The sequence below is a fragment of the Phyllostomus hastatus genome, unplaced genomic scaffold (genome assembly GCF_019186645.2).
Source record: "Phyllostomus hastatus isolate PE091 unplaced genomic scaffold, TTU_PhHast_1.1 phas_contig_29, whole genome shotgun sequence".
Classification (NCBI taxonomy): domain Eukaryota; kingdom Metazoa; phylum Chordata; class Mammalia; order Chiroptera; family Phyllostomidae; genus Phyllostomus; species Phyllostomus hastatus.
The window spans coordinates 46346300-46362110 of record NW_025333835.1 but is presented as its reverse complement, the minus strand read 5'-3'; the positions used below and the strand labels follow the sequence as shown (position 1 = coordinate 46362110).

General features: G+C 56.6%; 1 protein-coding gene across 7 annotated transcripts in view; it reads left to right on the top strand.

The window, feature by feature from the left end:
* DCLK1 (doublecortin like kinase 1) overlaps positions 1–15811 on the top strand; it is a 227670-nt gene that overhangs the window by 146991 nt on the left and 64868 nt on the right. For 4 of the 7 annotated variants that reach the window (XM_045838918.1, XM_045838919.1, XM_045838916.1 and 1 more), the window contains one exon: positions 3093–3187. In XM_045838918.1, coding sequence (XP_045694874.1) covers positions 3093–3187 — 95 coding nt within the window. Of the gene's footprint in view, positions 1–1901; positions 2178–2875; positions 2911–3092; positions 3188–6884; positions 9333–15811 lie in introns of those variants that run through there. The other 3 variants (XM_045838923.1, XM_045838921.1, XM_045838922.1) reach the window with 3 other exon arrangements.

The following is a 15811-nucleotide window of genomic DNA, read 5'->3' as shown; positions in this document are numbered from 1 at the left end:
TCCCCCCAGTGCCCGCCCCCGCAGGTGAGTGTCTCCAAAGATGCTCTGCAAAGCCTGGGCCAGCCTCCTGGCCCACCGTCTGCAGGGCGCACTGTAAACTCTTTCCTGTTTGTGCCTCAGGCGAGTCAGAGCAGTGCCGCCTGAGCGCCTGCCGTGTGCCGGGCATCCCTTGGCGCCCAAAGGCGCAGAGGCAGTGAAGCCACAGCTCCCGGTGTCCAGCTGGGAGACGGGGTAGGTAGCGTGTACAATAGAGAGTTAGCTGTGTGACGCCGCCCAGAGGAAGAGGGTTCGACCTCATCCACGGGGTCAGGGGGCTGCCAGGAGAAGAGGCCCCACCCCCGGGGATGCGCAGGGTCCCGAGGTGATCAGAAGGGCCGGGAGGACCTTGAGGACGCGGTGCGAGGTGGAAGGACAGTTAAGGAATGGTAGCCGGTCCGCAGGAACGGGAGGCAGGCGAGGAAAGGGCTGGAGGGGACGGGGCTCGCTGGGCTCTGGTCCCGTGGCATGGGGCCAGGGAGGCGTGGTTCTGGGTCTCGAGGTGAGATTTCGGGCTCCACCCCGAGCGGGCTGGCCCCGTCGCTTATCACTCTGTGCCTCAGTTTCCTCATCTGCAAAATGATGCTGCCTATGTCGCAGAGCCATTATGAGACTTACATGAGATATAAGCGAGACATGTATGTACATATGAACCTAAACACACGGTTTAAGTACATTAACTGCTCCACAGAAAATAAGCTCCTTTTAAAAATAATGAATTAATTTAGTTTTAGAGAGCGGGAAAGGGAGGGAGAAAGAGAGGGAGAGAAACATCAGTGTGTGGTTGCCTCCTGCACGCCCCCTGCTGGGGACCTGGCCTGTAACCCAGGCAAGTGCCCTGACTGGGAATCGAACCGGCCACCCTTTGGTTTGCAGGCTGGCATCCAAAGAACCACACCAACCAAGGTAAAAAAACAAGTTCTTCAGTAAAGTGAGACACACACAGAATGAGTACTTACTAAAAGCAAGCATGTTGTTATTTTGCTTTTTTAAGCACGGTATTTCTAAGGCCATTTTCCTTGGGATTCACTTTCTTTTTTATCTGCCCCCCGCCCCGTCCCACTGGCTTGATAAGGTTAGAGTCCCCAGATTCAGAAATGTCACTGCTGTGCTTGCTTCCCCCTCTGCTCCCTGTCTTCCTGACCTGGCGCTGCCTGCAGAGGTGACGAAAAGATACGGGGACGTGGGCAAAGACGACGTCGTCTTCATCAGACCTGTCCCTCGGTGGGTCCCTAGGCATCTCCTGCTTCTGGGTGTGGGGGCTGGGGTCTGTGCTCCCGCCCACAGCTCTGTGGTCCCCGCGTGTCCCTGAGCCCGGCCCGGCCCGGCCCGCAGAGAGGCGGCTGCCTGGGACGCCCAGGGCGCAGAGGTCTGAGCCCAAGCTCAGGACAGACAGGGGGAGCAGGCGAATGAAAGCATGCTCCGTGCTTCCTGCTTCCAGCTGGCACATGAAAAAAGAAAAAAAAAAGTTTTTTTGTCTGAATGACTAAATGCATTTCAAAGGCAAAGCAACAAAGGAGTGCAGCGTGGGCCATTGTTGAAAGGTCTTTGCAGAGGACGGAGCAAAGAGCTTCCTGCTCCCGTGGGCCCAAGGGCTCCGTGCCCCAACGGTGTCGGAAAACCGATCGGCACCGACCGTCCCTGGGCACCCAGTGTCGTCAGGGTGTCTGTGGCGCCTGCAGCCCCCAGGCTCGACGGGAGCGCCGGCACTTGGAGTTCCCGACGCCTCCAGCCCCCCCCCCCCACACACACACAGGCTCCAGGGTGTGTGATTCAGCGGGCAGTCCCGGCAGAGGGCTCGGCCTTGCGGGGCCAGCGCTGGGGGGAGGGGCCCCCCTCCCCCGGGGGCTCCCGCGTCGGCACGGGGCTTACGGGCGACACCTTTGATGGAGCCGGAGCCGGAGCCCGCGCCTCCCACGGCTGCCGGGACGACGTCAGCCTGACGCAGACGAGGCATCTGCTGCGGGGCCGGCCTCTCCTCCCGCCGCCGGCTCGGGGAGCAGCCTGAGCCGTCCCTGACTAATCCCCCCGCGCTCGCGCCCCACTCCCCCCGGTGCTCGGCTCAGAGCTGAGGAGGGACTCGCCTCTTGCTGTTGTCGGGCCCGACCCTGAGACTGTGTCCATGTTAGAGGTCATCGAGGGTAAGTTCGGTGCCTGCCTGCCCCCCCTCCGGGGAGGGAGCGGTTTGCACCCTCCAGAGTGTGTGTGTGTCTCCCTGCCAAGTCCGCCTCGCCGGCCGTGGGTGTGAAACGTGTTCACGTGTGGTGGTTCTTGCGGGTGAAATAATGGTGACCCGATGGGGCTGTGTTAAGTGATATCTCGAAGTGTTTGGCGATGTTACTCAGAGGAAATAACTGCCTACTTAGGTTCTGTGGCTTTGATTCAGGTTAGTGGTCACGTTGGATAAGAAAAGTCTTATCCATCAGTGGAATCCCAGTGATTTAAACCTGTGGGAAAGCAGCTTTTGTCTGTCGCCGGTGGGAGCCGCACCTCGGTCTGCCGGTTCCTTCGTCCTGGGCCAGTCAGGTCCTGCCCGAGTGGAGGGGGGGGGAGACGGGAGGGCGGAGGCGAAAGCAGGAACTTCTGGAAGTGAGTTGTCGCCTGTAAACGGACAGGGATTCGTTCAGCAAGTCTCTGGGCTTGCTGCTTGTCCGGGGTGCTGACGTGCCCTCCTGCCGGGGGGCACGGGGCGGCCGAACAGAGAATTGGGGCTGAGGACGGCCGGACACGCCCCAGGACCCCGACCGCAGCCCCCACTCTCTGCCGGCACAGCTGACGGCAGCGTTAGTCAGTTCATCAGGGAGGCTGTGCAAAGTGCGCTTTCAAGAACGTTTTAGGTGACCGCTGCTGCATGACACCCTGGGTCACCAACAAGTGAGTTTCCCAAGCAGGCTGCCCCTGAAGCCTTTTCTCGGGGCCACGGGTGCAGAGGTGTCTGGGGTCTTAGCCAGTGTCCCCCCTTCCCCCACCAGTCACTCACGTCTCAGAGAAGCAGGCTCGTCTGAAACCGCCTTATTAACGTGCCACTCTGCTGTCTGTGACCTTTGTCCTTCCAGTGAATGGAACCCCGGGTAGCCAGCTGTCCACGCCGCGCTCGGGCAAGTCGCCAAGTCCGTCGCCCACCAGCCCGGGGAGCCTGCGGAAGCAGAGGGTAAGCACGGGGGCGAGCTCCTCGCGTCAGCGCGGCCCGGGTGCCCGCGACATGCTGCGTCCTCTTAGTGCTCCTGTCTCTCGGGGGTGACCAGGCGACCGAGGGCGGGAGGTGACGGACGGCGGGTCCCTCGTCTCGGCCCCGGCTTCTCTTAGCTACACCTCAGGGCTCCTCCCGCCCTGTACACCGTCTGAGTCTCACCTCCGAGAGGAGGGGACCCTTGCTGCCACCCTGGGTAGCGCCCCGCCTACACTTTTTCCCCGGAATCACACAGACCTGCCCGCCCCGGTCTCTGTGAGCCTCCTGGGTTGTGACAAGCCCCCTGAGTCGTGGCCGTTGATCCTCAGCCTGTCTCAGGAGGGGGCAGGAAAGGGCAGTGGAGGGTGGGCCAGGCTCGGGGGGTCTGTCTCGGGCACAGAAGGTGCTCCAGGGCGGCCTGAGGGGCGGGGGCTGGGGCCGGAGGGGGCCCCAGGCCGTGGGTGCTTGCGAACGGAGCGCGCCCGGAGCCCCTGGCTCCTCACCACTGCCTGCGCTGCGTGATCAGCTTCTGGCGGGATGACGGGGAAGGTGACTGGCCCTGGAGGTCACAAGTCCGAGTTTCTGGAAGCAGCGTTAGGCAGCGTCAGGTCCCGTCTGCGGGGAAGGGGAGCGGGAGCGCAGCCGTGTTCGCCCCCTCGGCTGCCGGCACTGCCCGTCTTTCCCGAGGAAGCCAGAGAGAGGCTGAAGGGGGGGCGGGGGCGGGCAGCGGAGGAACCGGCAGGCCCCTGCCTCTGCGCCCCGAGCGGGCGGGTGGGGAGGAGTACAGGCCAGGAGGGGGCTCCAGGGTGGTGCCCGCTGCATGTCCGAGGAAGGAAGAAGGACCCCTTGGGGGCTTCGGACCTCAAAGACGAGACTCTTTTGAGTTTGGCTTCTTTTACCGAGTGAAAGGAGGAAAAAGGAGGAAGAAGGAGGAAAAGGGAAAAGGAGGCTTCTAAGGTCCAGGTGTTCAGACGGCAACCCAGACGGACACCCCCCCCACCCCGTTCAAGCCTCCTCCGGGGGCCGTGCGCACAGCGCCACCGGGGGTGGGGGCGGCGGAGCCCGGCTCACCCAGGTTGGGGGCGTCTGCCTTTGCTCCCGGCACCGGGCTCGGCCGGTCTGGGTGATTGGGTGGGGCCCAGGTGCGGCAGCAGCTCGCCCGCGCCGGCGGCCGCGTCCCCTCCGAGGAGTGTCCCCCCCTTGTGCCTCAGTGGGAAGCGGGGAAGGGCGCTGGAGGGGCGCTTCCCAGAGGGGAAGCCGGGGACTCCGCGTCCGTTCCCTCTCGGTGTCTGCAGGGCGGGGCTCTCCCCGGCCACGGTCCCACCTGGCATTTTGAAGGACAGGCGTCACTGGCAAACTGCTCAGGGAAGACTCGGCCAGATCAGTGCAGTCTCCTGAGTAAATGTCTGTGCCCCAGTGGAGGAGGGGGTGGTGGGGCGGTGCTTGTTTGGTGACCGTTGCCCGGCTGGGGCCCCTTCTGTGGGGACAGCCACGCGACGTGGTCCCGGAAAGGCCCCCTCCCGTGGGACATCCTCTCTTTTGAAGTGTGGGCTCTGGAGGTGGCACCTGGCGGGGAAATTCCTCTTCATCCTTTGAGCTCGCGGGCTCAGATTCGGGGTTCAGCTCCCGCTCCGCTGCGGAGATGAAAGCCGAGGGGTGGAGAGTCCCTGCCCCCGAGCGCTGGCTGTGTAGAGCTCTCTCTCGGGCACGTAGAGCGCTTCGCTCCACCGTCCCCTTTGTCTGTGGGACGAGGCCAGAGTTCCCTCCCGGCCCACTGCGCGCTGCGCTTCGCTGTTATTTTGTGCAACTGAGGCAGAAAGCTGCCCTGCAGCGGCTGGCAGCTGTGCGGGCGGCAGCTCCCATGATGCACATTGTCAGCTCCGCTCCCCAGGATGGTGGTCCCAGACATTCCTCCTTTTGTCAGTTAAAGCCACAGTGCACGCGCCCTACCTGAGAGGGGAAAACAGTCCCATCTGTCCTAGAGAAAGAAAGGGTTTGTCATCGTCTGAAAACGTTTATTAAGCACACGTGTGAGCAGACCGCCGGATGGCTGCGAGATGGCTCGGCGCCGGGCGCCGGAACGCAGGCCCCAACGAATGGACAGTCATCCTCCGCTGGTGTCCCGGGTCCGGGGATGGGTGCGCCCCGGCTGCTCGCCCAGCAGCCACTTCCATCTCGGCGTGGAGTAGGCCGCATCACGGCCCCTCCTCGTGCGGGCGGACGGACCCCTCTCCCCCGGAAACCGATCCCGGTTCACGTTTGGCTGAGGTTCTTCTCACGTGGTTGGCTGGGTGCCTGCGCAGGAAACCCCGAAATAAGAGAGAGATGGCAAGTGCTAAAAGAAGACATTTCAATGAATAAATTAACTCTTTTTATTGCAAACTGGAAAAACAGTAGCTACTTCTATTTTTCCCTCTCTGTTGCCTAGCAACATGGCCAGGAAAATTACTTGGCTCTCCCCTCACTCACACACACACACACACACACACACACACACACATACTTCCTACTTGGTTTTAAAATACAAGAACATAAGTTTATTTTTTAAGGAATATTGAGATATTTGATGTCTTTCTTCACAAATAAGAAAATCTGTATTTTCATTTATATCAATTAAGATAATTAGATCAGTTTTTTCCCTTTCCTTAAAATCGCATTTTTACGCCATCTATTTTTGGTAGCTTAGAATAGTGATACATAGTCAAAGTCCACATGCCTGCGAGTTTTCTTTGTAAAAGTATTTGTGGAGATGTACCAAGCCACCCCCCGTTTTTACAAAAAAAGTTGTTTGAATCGCTGTCTAGAGAAAGCTGACGGGCCACAGAGGCAGGTCTCGGAGGATCCTTTCTGTCAGCGGACTTCTCCGGGTCCCACCGTCCGGACGTGTCAGAGGGAAACGTGCCGTGTGGGCTCGGGGAAGCTCCCCGTTACCCCCGCCCCCCGCCCCCTGCACTGCTGACTTTTGTAGATTCTCCCATCACTCGGACGGAGTGAGGAGTGGGTGGCACTGAACGGGAGAGAAGCCGGATTCTAGACCCTGCCGATCTGAGCCGGTTGCCTGGAGACCAGCAGAGCGGCCTCATGGCAGCAAGGGATGGGGGGCGGATGGAGGGGATAGGGGAGCGTTTGGGGAACTGGAGAGGAGTATGAGGAAAGGGGGTGGATCAAGTGTGCATTCTGCCTGTCTTTCCAACATGAACTGCGAAAAGGCAGTGAAATGCCGTCGGGTTAATGCGACGCACAAGCACCACACTTGAGTGGCTGCTCTGGGGCCAGAATTGGCGGAACGCCAACGGGGGGCGGGGGGTCCTGAGACGTGGCTTTGTGAGGCGAGCACACTGCTCTTCTGCGCAGCGTGGGAGGGTGGCGTCCGAGGAAGAACAGCCCGACACACACACACAGAGGCACGGTTGGCCTCGACAGACCTCGGGGGCTGCAGACTCCCCTGGACGCAGAAGCGGAAGCTCCTGAGCAGAGCACGTCAGTGAGGCAAAATAAGCGCTGTCGGGGCCGTCTGGCGGTTTTCCCAGTCTGTGTCCTCCCTCTCATCCCAACGCGGTGGCTCCGGAAGGGGTGGTGACGTCAGACGCCGGGTGAGCTCCGTTGGCGTTGCGGGGCTCCTGAGCCCGGGGCGCCGGGGGAGCCCAGCAAACACCTGTGTACGCCCTCCGTCTTTCAGGACCTGCACCGCCCCCTCTCGCCGGACGATGTGGATTCAGTGGGAGACTCGGTGTAAAGGGAGCCGCGGCGAAGTGCATGGTTTGTGAGTGGGTGGAGGCCTCCCGCTTTCTAAACACACACCTAACCGCCAACCGCGCAAAAGAGTTTTGCATACTTGGAAATTAGGAAGCCCACGTCCTTCAAAAGTAACTGTACAGGCCTTTTCTATTCGTGACCTTGATCCCAGGAGGCGTTTTTCCTTTGATACCCCCTCCGTTGTTTGATTGGAGAAGCCTGAACCCGACCGGCTCCTTGGCTGAGGTTTTCGCGTGAGGCCTGGCCCCGGGGGAGTTTCCTGCACGGACCCGACGCCGAGGATCACGGCGTGCTAGTGGCTAGCGAGGGGCGACCCAGAGCTGCCATTTCTGCAGCTGGGGCTTTCCTTGTAACCATGAGTAGACACGCGGGTACTGCTTTTCTGTGCTTTCGGTCCAGTAGATCACAGTGGCCCCGAAACACATTTTTTTCCTCCAAGTTCCATTCTAAAATTTGGATTGCTGATTTTTAAAGGCACTTTTATTGCCAAATAGTTAAAATAGTCGAGTAGATTGTTTCCTTCCTAGTCAGTAGACAGAGCCGTTTCTCATTTCGTGGGTTAGCGGAATGGAGGAGAACCGCCCCACACCAAGGAGGCGTCTCGTGAAGATTTTAACGTTGGGGATCAGGAAATTGCCTTGTTTGTGTCATGGAGCAAATTTAATTTAAAAAATTTTTTATTGGAAACAGCTTAAATATAGCTTACACTGAATACTGGCATGAAGAACTACAAATTGTACCATTCCTCTCACAAGCCAGCGTGTCGTTCTTCAAACAGGTCAAGCCTGAAGCCAGGAAACTCTGTTTTTCACACACAGGCCCGAAAACCCACTGTGTCTGGGCGCCTTCCAAAAAACCAGCTGGAAAAGCAAAACTCTTTTACAGGGTACCATGCGAAGGACGCCCGAAAACAGTTGGGTCCCCGTTCCGATGCATCCTGGGGCTTGCTGGTGTTTTGGAAATTTTCATATGCAAAACTCCTTTTGTGTTAAACCAAGTCTGTGATTATAACCCCCTGTGAACATTAACACACTAATTCTGCTCTTCCGGCCCTCTCCTTACAAATCATGGTCAGCTTTGCTCAAACATAGAATCATTATTTAGAAATCTGAATGTTCACTGATTTGAATGCGTATGATCTGTCGTAGTTAAGCCACATCTCAGCAATCCTTTAGTTTTCCCGGCGCGGACGCTGACCGTGTGAGGCTGGGCGGCATGGTTCTGATACTCCGCAGGCTGGCTGTATCTCAGTAGGTGATACATGAAAAATGTACGATGCCATTTGCAGGCTTTTACTGGAGTTTTTTTTTCCCCCAAATTTCACTTGAAAAATGAATTTTAAAACAAAACATTTGATTCAAGATGGAGAGCGATCCAGTTGTCATATTACTGTTTTCAATGCTAGCAATTGAACTTCTTGATAAATTGCTCAACGAGCACCTTACACCATCTGGTTTATACTTACACATGTTACTTTCTCACTTTCCAAGTGAGTAAAATATTTCAACCAAGAGAAGAAAGGGAGAAAAAAAGTCCAGACAACCCAACAGCCTCTGAGAACTTGGCCTTCTGGTAATGAGTGCCTCATTACCCTGTCTGTTGGGGAGAAGGACACTGGCTGGCAGGTTATTCGAGAACCGCCGACCGAACCGCCCCATCTTGAAAGGGCTGTGCGGAGCAATACCTGCTCCAGACCTCAGTCCCAAGACTGTTTCCAATAGAAGGGAACAGAGACTCCTGCTGAGATCAAAAGGCTGCTTTGTTTCAGCGGAAACAGCAAACATCTGGGAAGTCGCCCGCGCGGTGTCTGCCCGAGTTACGTCTCTGTAAAATGCATCACTTAGCACAGTCGAGTCCATAAAAGGTTAGGACGCGTCTGCCCGAACAGCCCGAAAGGCAGACAGCGCGGGGGAACAGCGAACCTGAGTCAGGCGGGGTCGGGTGGTCCAGAACAAAACCAGTGTCCGCCAGCAGTGTCCGCCCCCGGCACCGTCCGTCTCAGGGGCAGCCGCTGCTGGGACGGGTCCCATAGACACCGCTTGTCCTGGGGAAGGGGCAGACGCGACCGACCAGTGGAGGTGGAGTCCCTGGCTCTGCCTTGCAGACACGGCAGAGCAAGGCTAACTGGGCTTGTACGCACGGGCGAGGAGGTAACGGCCCACCGTCCGTCCGGGCTCCCAAGGGAAGGCCGGCCCTCGGCACGCCGTCTTTTCGGCGTGTGACTTTCATTAAAGGGCCCTCCAGGGGCAACATGTATCACCCGCTGCTTGAAACCGAAGTCCCTGGGAGACTGAGACAGCACACCGGTCACGGGCTTTGAGATCGCTTTCTCTGCAGAACGTAATTCCGTTGTACTCCAGCAGGGCAAAAATCCCAAACAACAAACCAGAGTTTTCAGTTTATTAGTGGAACCAAGCTGATGATTGATCGGCGGTTAAAATTTACTTACTTACAGAATTCTTTTGAAAAAGAGGGACATTGGATTTTAAAATTGTTCTGCTGAGCCGGAGAGAACGCCAACAAAAAACACGCGTTTTCGTCCTTAGGGTAAACTTACACACGCGGAAGGAACTGTTGCTCTGGGTAAAAGTTGGGTAGTTTCTCATTTGCACTCCCTTTTTCCCCTTAGATACCATAGAAAAAGACATAATAAACACCCCCTGCTTCCCGCACTCTACAAGTGCACGGTGCACCCAGGGTGAAGTTCAGGGTGAAGGCGGGGGACCGGCTCTGAAGGCCGCGGGGTCTGTTTCTTCTTTGTTGGGCTCGGTTAAGGGGGGGGGAGGCTTTTAAAAAGCGCCAGGCCCGCCCACCTGTACACATCCCTGTGTTTGTATGTTGGCTCCTCTAACTATTAAACAATCGAATCAGATGTTTTCTGAAACCATTTCGAACCCGTGTGGACGTGCTGGGCGTGTCCCCGGGGTAGCCGGGAGGGGCGCTTTGCTGCACCCACTGCAGGTGCGTGCACGATTGGGCTCTTTTTTTTTGCTTTTACATTTAAAAACGGTGACGTCTAAAAGCCACATGTCTCAATTCAAATGAGTGAAAATGTAGAATAATAGTTCTGAAAAATAATCCCATGTATGGCAGCTATTGGACTGCTAACCTGTTCCTGGGTGGCCATATACCTGTACCAGTGTGTGCATGTTTGTGTACATTTACAGGCCTCGGTGTGCACATGGGTGTGCCCATGGGTGTGCTTATACTTGTGTCTGTGGACAGGCCTGAGAGAGTCAAGTGTGATATTTGTGACGCAGCCTTACGAGTTACTGGCTGTTGTGGAATTACACGTGAAGCCTTCACACCCTGCATCGTGACCCGTGGCAAACTGGTCAGGGCAGGTTCAAGTTCAAAGGTAGTTTGCTGAGCTTGTACGGCAAAACAGTTCCAAATGGTCAGATGTCCCGATTCCTTTAAATATTGAAATCTAGATACACACACACACACAAAATCATTGAAATGTACACAAATCAGTGTTTGTGGACAATTACATTGGAGCACACATTCACGTGTATATTGTTATGTCTTGATAGTCGATTATTAAAACGAACACTCGCACAGACATTTCTCTGATGCGCACGTACCGAGGACACGCAGGGACTGCCAGTCAGTGTCCCCTGCAGAATGCAGTGCCGGTCTCTGGACCTGTGAGTGGCTGGGCATCACGCTGAACCATGAACAGCGGAGGGTCTAAACCACGTTCGATGGGAACTGAGTCTGATCACGAAGCCAGGTAACCCGTAAGGCGATGTCCTATGTTCCTCCCAGACGCTCTTCTGAACTGTCGTGTTGTGTTTCCTAGTGATCTCACTGTACTTGCCCCATGTGTGTGTATGTCCACACAAACATACGCACACATGACAATGTAACTTGAGTGCATGTGCTGCACACGCACACACCTGCCTGCGTGTGCGGGCCTGCGCCAGCCGCGCTGGCCTCTCTGACTGTATGTGTCGGTGATCCCTGGATTTGACCGAGACGCCCCACAGACGTGCGGTGTGCAAATTGGCGCTGTGTTTAATTCAGTGTGCCCGTTGCCTGGTGCAGGGCGCCGTGCACCACTCAGCGGGAAGATGCGTGTCATGTTGTGTCTGTAAAGCATGTGGAGACGGCGGGGACCTGCGGCCCCAGCTGTAATTTTAGGGGTGCATGATATAGAGTGTCTTTAAAATGTGGTTCATGCTAGCAAAGACGATGGGTAAACTCCAAGGTAGTGTAAAAATGATGCATGTAACACGTGAGTGTCTGTGTTGTATATGGCCACGAAATGTCTTCGGAGGTCTGGCCACAGATGTCGGAGAGACCGGAGGCAGAGAACTACGGACGTTCTTTGTTTTGTGATCTGTGTTTGGAGTTCAAAGTCATCGACGACAAGGAACTGAGTTTCTTTCTTTCATGGACATTGTACTTCCACATGCACCGTGGATGCTGTAAATCCGGATAACGCTCTTAGGAGACGGTCGCTCCCAGTTTGCCTCGCCTGGATGTGTGTTCTCTTCCCGAGAGCACTGGTTCGGCGTTAACCTGTTTTAAAAGTCCGTCTGCGGAGGCCGTCCGCAGAGCCTGATGGCATGCCCTCGCGCTGCGCCTCCCCTGTAAACGCCGCACCCGTGTCGCCCCCTCTGAGTTCACCTGTGACCCTGCCTTAGCATCGCTCTGTAATAAACGGGAAAAACCACCTGCGTTGTGCAGTGAGCTTCTTTCAGAAAACTCAGTGCGTCGGCTCGGAGATCGAAACGGCTGTGCGGGGGAAGGATCCCTTTCAAAACCCTACGCGAGGCATCCCCCCGCCCCCCACCCCCCGCGAGGGGTGCCGGGGCCCCTGCAGGACGGCGCCACGGGACGCCAGAAGCGCGCAGCGCCGGCAGCCGCGGCCCAGTAAGAAGTCTGTCCGACGGAGAACCCCGCCTCCGCTGGGGCCACTGAAGCCAGCAGCACACTCTGCTCTCTGCGTTGCTCTCAGGGTGAGTTTGCCGGGCACTGGCGACCGGTTGAGAAAAGAAATTCGCATCTGTTTTGAAAAATACTGGCTGCCTACTGGGTTTGAAGACGTTTTTCTAGGGTCGTCTAATTTGCAGGGGGCAAAATGTAAGGGTGTGTATGCAAATTATTTCTAAAGCACTGAGTAAATGTATAAAATAAATAAATATGTAAGGAAATCCATAATGATAATAATAAAATACCAGATCGCCCAACTTACATTTAGAACAAAAGTCCATAATCTGCTTCATTCTTAATATGGTGTAAGGGAGAAAATAAAATTCCACTGGCCTATTTAAAAAAATATTTTATGTTAAAATTATTATAGAAGTCCAGAACTCTGGTTGTAAATCTCCTGTTTGTACCAGGTGCACTTTAACCTGAAAAGTTACTTTCATTGGTTCTCCTTGTGATTTCCTTGACCACCTGAATGTCACTAATAACGACATTCAGTGATAATGACGCTGGACAGAGGACATTTAAGGATGTGTAACTCCCAAGGGCGCTTACGGCTCCCTGGTGTGACAGAGTTAAAGCGGAACCCAGCGGGTGCCCGGGAGAGGGGCTCCCCTTCATCCCAGGCCGCGACCCCCTGGGGGAGGGGTCCGTTTCACCCGGCGGGGACAAGCCAGATGCCCCCTCCCAGGCCCCTTCCAGCGCGGTCGACCTATGACCTCATGAGGAGTCCCTCATTCAAGGACACTTCCTTGCCCCCCGCCCCCGCCGCACCGCCACGCCAGTCCCTGCGAGACCGAGGGTCCAGGCTCCGAGCTCACAGAACGTGGCCTGAGCCCAGGGCCCAGCAGCAGGCGCGTGGACCGACTCCCCAGTGCCACGAAGCTGTAACTGCACGCATCGAGCTTTGAAATCGCGGCTCCGGGGTTTCACTAAGGTAGATGTAATGCCAATATTCCTGTTCTCACGCGCTCTCTCCCTGAGGAGCCTCACTTCAGGAACAGTGGTTCTTCAGCCTTTTAAAAACCTGGGGCACGTCTTTGTGATAACGCTTTACATGGTGTAGCATTCCCCCTTACCTGTATGGCACACTTTCCTTGGGCCCAACGTACTCGAAGAAGGCAGACAAAGCAGTCTGGTGGACGGGCCCCCCTGTGCCTTCTGTGTCCAATACTGAGGCCTCGGCAGTTGGTGCAGATCGGCGCTACCCCCCTGGTGAGGAAATACGTGGACGGTTTTCCGATACACGCACAGCATTCCACGGGGTCCGGCTTTCTGCCCCCAGGTCATGATTTTATGTTGTTACGTGAGGTCGTCTTGAAAAAGTCAAATCAAGTCAACATCAAGACCGCTGTTTGCGTCTGTTTGATATTTATGGGTTGTGTTTCCTTTATAAAGTTGACCGGGTTGGTTTCTTAACTGTTTTTTTTTTTTTTACAATTTTTCAAATTAACATCGACAAAGTAGTAACTGTATGCTGGCGGTTTTCAACCAGTGTGCCGCAAGAATCTTTAAAACAGGCAGCCCCTGACTGTTTCGTCAGGGGCGCTGACCTCTTTTCCCTTAAATTGTCAGATAAAAACATGATACCAGCCAACACAACAATAGCCACCCAATGGGAGCGCCCAGTCTCGAACCAGGAATACATGTCATGCAGTAGAGTGGCATCTTACCGGTCACGTCACATAATAAGGTTGCGTCTGATTGGTTAATGCGCGGTGCCAGAAAGCCTTGCATACAAGGGCCGGCACCTTAACTTTTGGAAAGTCCCTTGGGAGCAAAAAATGTGTAGGTGATTATGATTATTGTAAAGTCATCAAAACTATACCTAACTTTTGCCACATGGGCAAAAAGTGCATTTTTGGCGTGCCACCGAATTTTGGACATCGGTCGATGTGTGCGGTGAGACGGTCAGGCCGGAGCGGCCGAGGCCGGAGCGCTCCGCTGGGGTTTTCCTGCCGGGGCTCGCCCCGCGGGATTGATCAGGAATCTCCGGAATCTTTACGCGGGGGGGCCCCAGGTCAGCGACCTCCCGAAACCCGTGGCAGGAGCTGCGTGCACAGTCCACACTTAAAACGAGCTGCTTTTTGCCACGTCGCCTGCAGACACAGCTTGGGAAAATGTGGCCACAGCCGTGCCGTCAGCGGGGCCCCCCGCTCCACACGGCGAGGCGCGCTCCCCGTCTGCTCCGCGGCCCGGGTTGAGTGGCGGCGCTGGGGGCGAGCGCCGACGCAGGGCGGGGCGGCACCTCCCCGCAGGTGCGCCGGCCACGCATCCCGGCGCCGGCAGCCTGCCCACCCGGCCCCCACGGCGTGTGCTGGGAGGTGCCGACACTTCAGATGCCACCCTGCCCCGCAGCGCAGCCAACCGCATTCACTGCTGAAAAAACTGTGTGTTTTGCACTGCACACCCAGACGCCTTGGAACCAGCAAACCGATCGAAGGAAACACAGAATCTTAGCATCCTGTGTACGACAAAATCGTTTATCTGTCTGCTCAGGTGAAACCCAGCAAGTCCGTGGGTTTCACTCTCATGAGCGTGCAGAACTAGAAGTGCGGTCTGCAGCTGCTGCGGGTCGTGAGTGGAAGGCTGGTTCAGCTCAGTCAGTTACTTCTGAAGAGCTAGACCATACACATTTTTCCCTCACCGTTTTCCAGATCCTCCCATCAGACTTAGAGACAGTAACCAACATGCCCCAGCACCAAGCCTGCTCAGGGTGGTCCCAAGCACGCCCAAGGAGCCACAGTGTCCAGTACATGACCTGGACGGGCAGAGAGAGCGAACTCACGAGGCCCCCCGCCCACCCGGCCCCGGACTCCCCTGTCCCGCCTGCTGTGGGCCGGCCCAGGTGCACCTGGGGCGTGGAGTTTGTTCTGAGCACCAGATGATTGACAACGCGGGGGTGCCCGCAGGCGGGCGTTCCTGGGAGCGGGTAGTGGCGGTTGTTGACGTCACAGGACACAGCGATGACGACGACGACGGAGACCGTTCAGGTGGACAACGGGGGGACTTGGAAGGGTCCCCCAGAGCCTCGCCAGAGAGCGGGGCGAGCCCGGCCCTGGGCCGCTCTGCGGGTGGGCTCGAGGACCAGGACGCGGACGAGGCGGGGCAGCGTCCTGTCAGCGTCCCCTGCGGGAGAACCGTCCTGGCCTCACGTGAACGGCGGAAGGGCCGCCCCGGGCAGCGGTGGGTGCAGGGCTAGAGGTCCCCGGGCAGGCGTCTGACGGCGACCTACGTGGGGTGTTGGTCCTGGGCATCCGGTTTCTGGACGGAAGTCAGGTGGGGCAGGCCGTGTTCATGGTCCACTCTGGCCCCTGCAGTTCTCTGACCGCAGGAGTGGGCCTCGTCTTAGGAAAGGATTCCTATAAAATGCTAACGACCTTTCTTCTTTGGGGGAAGAGAAGGGATCACGCCGTTAGAAATCTGGCACTTTTGTTGTGGAGCACACTAAATAGGAAGGCACTGGTCTTTTTCAGAGCAGCCTATTTGTAACTAAACTAAGTCTCTCCCTCACAACTGTCCGTCCTCTGGCCCAGGGTGGACAGTTTTGAGTGTTTTCAGAAACACAAGCCGAAAGCCGAAAGCCGAAAGCAGGCGGTTTTAAACACAAGCAGACCTGTTTCACCCCCTTTTGCGTTTTCGGAGAGTGGAAACCCCTTGCGGGTTTCTGTGCGCAAGGTGCAGGGAGCCCCGCTGGCCCTGGGCGACCTCTGGGGACACGGTTGACCACGTGACCGACCCGAGAGCTGAGAGGGCAGCTCTGGGCCGTCTCCAGCAGGTGTATGAACGTTACAGTTCAACAGGCGTCTTTATCCACTGTGGGCCGGAGTTCTGTGCGGAGCAGCTGCTGTTCTTATCGAAAGAACCAGGGTCGGGAACTGTGCGCAGGAACCGTGGGCACCTTTGCCACTC